This window comes from Rattus rattus, chromosome 10 (assembly GCF_011064425.1).
Source record: "Rattus rattus isolate New Zealand chromosome 10, Rrattus_CSIRO_v1, whole genome shotgun sequence".
NCBI classification, from domain to species: domain Eukaryota; kingdom Metazoa; phylum Chordata; class Mammalia; order Rodentia; family Muridae; genus Rattus; species Rattus rattus.
In genome coordinates, this window is record NC_046163.1 from 90,210,299 (window position 1) to 90,216,298 (window position 6,000).

General features: G+C 42.0%; 1 protein-coding gene across 1 annotated transcript in view; it reads left to right on the forward strand.

The window, feature by feature from the left end:
- The window catches only part of Pign (phosphatidylinositol glycan anchor biosynthesis class N), a 148,862-nt gene extending 144,537 nt beyond the window's left edge, over window positions 1–4,325 (forward strand). The window contains exon 31 of the mRNA XM_032914828.1: window positions 4,047–4,325. Coding sequence (XP_032770719.1) covers window positions 4,047–4,170 — 124 coding nt within the window. The 3' untranslated portion in view covers window positions 4,171–4,325. The remainder of the gene's footprint in view (window positions 1–4,046) is intronic.
- The last annotated feature ends 1,675 nt before the right edge of the window (window positions 4,326–6,000 follow it).

The window sequence follows — 6,000 nt, forward strand, 5'->3', positions numbered from 1 at the left end:
CCAACCTGCATGACTGCATGCAGTTACCTACCTTACAATACCTTAGACCCAAAACAACTGTCTTAGATGCTCATAACCTACAGTTTCGGATCCTTAGGCCTTACATAAACTGTGCATGGTTTCCATCCAGTTACTCACTATGAGACACAGGGGGTTGATTACTGGGAACAGTCATTGTAAATAAGTTACTTTCAACGAAGGAATTATATATACATATACATACAATACAGTATACATGCATGCATGCATACATACATACATACGTACATACATACATAGAAATCTGTTATATGAGCTTATTTCTTTTCTGAGTCTGGTAATGAGGTAGACTGTACATAGGCAGACATGGAGTTCTAGGAGAGTGAGGCCTGTGGCCTGATTTTACACATGGAAAGAGAAGGCAGCCAAAGCCATGGTTGCTGAAGTTAAGATGGTAAAGTTATTGCTAGCTCGCCTACTCTTCAAGCCCATTAGAGACCTAGAAGGATGAAGTTCACTGCAGTAATGCCAACCAGCTCTCAAGTCTGCTAAAATGGCAGTCACCCAGGTTCCTCTGTGCTGGGTAGAGGGCAGTGTCAGTCTTGGACTCCAGGCCTACTAGATCTGCAGCCTTTCCTGTGGAGTGGGGAGGCTGGCAAAGTGGGACAATCAACCTCTCAGTGTCCTGCTTGTCGGCAGTCGAGGTAGAGGATCCAGCTTTGCCACACTTAAAGTAGACTCTGGGTAGTGCTCTTCTCTGTTCATTATCTTCTTTGGAGGAGATTAGGTGTATTGGCAGGAGCTGGCATGTTTAATCACAAAAACCTTTTTATTTATTAAACCTTGAGGACCATTTTCTAAATATACCTGAGTTTAGGCAAAACCTTAAATACATTAACTGTATGTCTTAATTATCTTTAACAGTTTACATTAATAGCTAGGATTTTTTTTCAAGGATTTTAACACTAGAATTTTATAGCTTTATGCCTGTTAAGTTTGAACTTTAAAATTTGAGTTAAAAATTTAATTGAAGATCCTTTAGCTTCAAAATGAAAGTTTATACCATAAATACAGTCTGAAGGGAGACTAGGAACTTTTCTGATCTTATAGTCCACCATTATAGAATATCACAGTTTTTAATATGCCTTAGTTTACCCAGATATCTAAAGCTTAACAAAGTAAGCAGCAAAAAAGAGCTTAGATAAATATTACTATGAACCTGAATAGACCTTAAGAGTTTAGAAGTTTTACTTATTGAGTATACATTATTAAACACTTGCTGTTACTTATCTGAATTTTCTGGTGGTGAACAGTTCGTGGAGATATAAGTAGTTAAGTGTAAATCTCTAAGTCAACTCTTGCTAATCTTAGTAGACCTTTATAATCTAAATTTTTATCATGATACAAAATCCATACTAGTCCAAAATTTTTTGGAAACCTGCTACTGTCTCCTTATTCTAAAAGGCAGATATAATGATAAACAGAGCTCATTAGGGCTGAGAAGTTTTATAAATGCTGCTTAAAGCCACACGCTTAGGCAACTTAAGATGAAGAGAAGTTGCATGGCATGTGCTCTTTAACCTTAGTAAAATGGCTGCCCCTCATTGGTTGCTTGTTTTCATTTTGTTGAGGTTGTCAGCCAACGCGGAGGAGAGCCACATGGTTGCTTTTTAACACCATCTGTTTTCCTAAACAAGAATTGGATTCAAGTCACACACACACACACACACTCACTCACTCACTCCTTAAATAAGAGCTGAATTACATATACTGTGCAGCAAATTAATATTACCTATGTATATTTTTTAAATATTAACTTTTTGCTACAAGTTTTAAACTGACTTTTGTTACAGATTTTACAGATTATTTAACCACACTCAATGAATTTATAAAGCCTGAGATAAAGACTATATGCATAATAGTCTTAAAAGATTTCTTCAGAGCAGAGCACAGATAAATAAATCATAGAGATAAAAGATTTAAGAGTGGAAAGTTGAAAAAACCTTAGAGATAAAATACTTTGGAATCATTTGTGTGTTGGCAGAAGTTGTTAAAATCTGTGGGAATTTGAAACTGGCTTGGGCCATCTTTGGCCATAGAGCTATATATACTGAGGCCAAGCCATTTGCATGAGGGACCAGGAGGATAAACAGAAGTCCACCTGCGGGATGGTTCCAGTGCCAAGGGGGCATAAAGAAGCTGCAGGATTTCCAGCAGGGACAAGATTGCAGAGGCCTAGAAGGGCTTTAAAGAACTTCAGGATTTAGCAGGCAGGTCCTAGAGGGAGCCAAGGAAACTCACAATGTACAAGCCCAGGAGGCTTCTAGGAGAAAGCAGGGAGATCCAATGGGAGAAAGGCAAGGAAAGGGTCGCAGGCCCAAAAGGGCATAGAGAAGCTGCAGAGACTTTCAGGAAAGAGCTGAGAGGAGCTCTACCCAAGCAGGGACTTCTATATAGGAAGGTTTAAGGAGGAGTCAGAGCAAGCAGCTTCAAGGGGAAGGAAACTGTGTGGGAGGTGGGGAGGTCAGGAGAGGGTTGCAGTGGAGGTCCAGTGGGACTTAGCAGGCAGCTCTCAGTGGAAGATGAGGGAGTTAAAGAGGAAGCTGAAGAGAGGCAATGAAGGAGCAGAGGGCGTGTCATGGTGACTAGAATTTCAATCCAAGTTTTTCCAAGCGTACAGAAGACTTGTCTGAGAGAAATGTTGCAAACGCAAAGGAGAGATGGCCTTTTCCGTGTGACGAGAGACGCATCCTGGCACACCACTGTGGTAGATAAAGTAGACAGCTCTGTGGGAACATTTACCTAGTTGAGGAGGAAAGATGAGACAGATGGGTAAGCAAGTAAAGGAGAAAACTGCTGAAAAGGTAGACTGGGAGGGGTTTGAGAAAATGGGAGGATTCCAAAAGAGGGAGAGGAGTAAATATCTTAGTAAGTAGAGAATTGACCACATGATAGGGACCCAGAGGGCATAGCAGGGAGATGCCTATGTCATGGATGCCCTGAAGTGCATAGAAAGCTCCAGAAGCCGGAGAGCGGACACTTACTGAGTAGGCAAGAGATGGACTGTTAGAGTAGGTAGAAGGAGGTCACAGCTGAAGATGCCGACTCTAGAATTTGGAATCAAATGTGGTGGGTGGCAAAAGCAAACAGAAACGAACCTTAAGAGAGTCAAGTCAGCAGCTTGGTTGGTTTAGAGAGGTCAAGTCTTTTGGAAAAACTCATTTACTTCAATCTCATACTTTCAGCACCAGATAAATGAAAGAGAAATAAATGAAGTAAAGGACTACTCCTAGGTATGGTGGGGGAGGAGGTTATTACAATTAAAAGGAACAGGCGTCTTTGAAAGCCCAGGGTAAACATGACCCTGAGCTGGCCCATGTGAGGAGAAGGGGAGCAAGAAGAGGGGAGACCCAGAGAATTAGAATAAAGCAGACAAAAGGGCCAGGTAAGCAAAATGGCTGGATTATATAGAGAAGGGTAACTGGGGGAAAGCAGCCCAGCTCCTCCTGGGCTGGAGGATTTAGGGTAGGGGGCATGGTATGCCAGCCACACCCTGTAACAGACAGGAACTGAGGGACACTGGGAGAACCTAGTGGCCAGGTCTACTTTGCTATGTTAAGTAGGTACCCAGTTAGCCATTTATCCTAGATAGGCTGGTTGGCCAGTGAGAACATGAGATCCTCCAGCCTTCACCTCCAGCAGGAATGTGCTGCCATGTCTGACTTGACATGGGTGCTGGGGACTCGGGTTCTCATGCTTACTTGGAAAGCACTTCATCCACGGGCCACCTCCTTAGCTCCTGGGTCTGTTTTAAATCAGCGATACCTTTTCTAATGCTATGCATTTTTTGTAAGTCCATGTTTTGTACACCAAGTTAAAGATTTCTCCAATTAAGATTGAAGGAATCGGGTTGGGGATTTAGCTCAGTGGTAGAGCGCTTGCCTAGGAAGCGCAAGGCCCTGGGTTCGGTCCCCAGCTCCGAAAAAAAAAAAAGATTGAAGGAATCTTGTGCCTTTTCTCAAACCTTACCTCCTTGCCTACTCTGTGTTTCTTTTCTCCTTCTGCAGCATCAGCCACTATGTGATTGTCATGTCCATGACCATCTTTCTGGTGTTTCTTAATGGCCTGGCACAATTGCTCACAACAAAGAAACTCCAACTGTGTGGCAAGCCCAAAAGCCATCTCATGTGATGTTGGTGAAGCCGTCAGTCAGCATCTGCATTCTGTTTCTCCTTAAAGAAAAGTCCCACCAAGGATTCAAGAAAATGGATATTGGACCAGCAAGATGGCTCAGCCGGTAAAAGTGCTTGTTGCACAAACTGACAACCTGAGTTTGATCCCTGAAACCCACAGGAGAAAACAAGACTTTCAAAGGCTCCGACTTTGGCCTCCAAGTACATGCTGTGACACACATATACCATGTACTTGCATACATGTCATGCACGTGTATATCACACACATACATGTTAACACTGCAGTTTTAAGAGACGATGGATGATAATGCACAGTACGTTCTCTTCTAGATAATGTTGCATCTGGCATTCTGGATTTACAGGTGTTCTGAAATAATGGAGCTTCCTGTTTCTTTTGGTTAACACAGAATAATGAGTTCCTTATGACACTTCCAAGGAGCTTCTTTTCTCTTTGGGTATTACAGGCTAGAAATGATACTGGTATTATATGATTTTTATTGGTTTTTCTCTTGTTTGACAGCTTTTCCCAGTAATGTTTGAGGGCCCCTGCAGCCCTTTCCTCCTCACTATCATCTTCATGTACCTGTGGGGGTGATGCTCTCCAAAGTCATCCCCAAGTGTGGACTGAGGACACCACAGGTTACAACATAAACCCCAGCGTTGGCTCACTTTTGTGGTATCTGACTGCTGGAGCATCTGATGAGGAAGACAGTGAGGCTGCAATCTGGGGTTCACGGAGCCTCAAGGCCAAGCTGTCTGCCATGTTTGCCCTTTCTGCTCCTGCAGTTATTGGCTTGTGCCTCTAAGCTTTCACCTTTACGTTTTGTCCATCTCTGGATCATCTTCAAACTCTGGGCCACTCTGCAGCTTTCTTGGTTATTGTTTCAGTGTCACTCCCCAAATCAAAGGCTGTAGTTTCCTGACAGTATCATAAAGATTCAAATCAAATTGCTACTCTTTTTTTTTTTTAATCTTTATTAACTTGAGTATTTCTTATTTACATTTCGATTGTTATTCCCCTTCCTGGTTTCCAGGCCAACATCCTCAAATTGCTACTCTTTGTCTTGATATTCTAGCCAGACCAAAGGCCGGCCATCCCATTGGATTGAGCATTTTTCCCTTTGTATATTCCAATGTATGAAGCAATTTGAATAATTTTTATTTGAGTTTTCCATAAATTGACCATACAGTATAGAGTTGCCTATAGAATACTTGAAGTACTTGGCTGATATTTTGCTGGTATATATCCGATTTAAAAGATAGTTGCTTTTGATTCGTTATATCATTCTAGTCTACATTGATGAACAAAAAGCTCTTTACAAGTTATTAAATTTTTCAAATTGGTAGATGAGGAAATATGCATCTAGAAGAGTAATCTCAGATAAGCAAAATATACTTTATTTTCTACTTATAAGGCAGGAAACGCACTGTACTGCATTTAACAAGAAGTACCAGTCCTAACACAGGCCTTACCATCACTGTGGAACAGTCTGTGTGGCAGCTCCAAGGATCTGCTGCAGCAATGCTCACACGGGCAGGACCAGGACCCAGCTACCTTCCTAGACCCTCAGGTGGCTTCCGATCCCACTGTATGAACACTTACCATTTAACTTGTACAATTTAATTCACAGTCCTCTTCTACAGTGGAATCAGTGCATTGTTAGGGGTTAATTTTAAGTAAGTAAGTGTGTGTGTGTGTGTGTGTGTGTGTGTGTGTGTGTGTGTGTGTGTGAACATGTGAGCACAGGTGTCCTCAGAGTCCATAAGAGGGTGTTGGATCCCTGAAGCTGTAGTTAACAGGTTGTGAGGTTGTGAGATGCATAACATG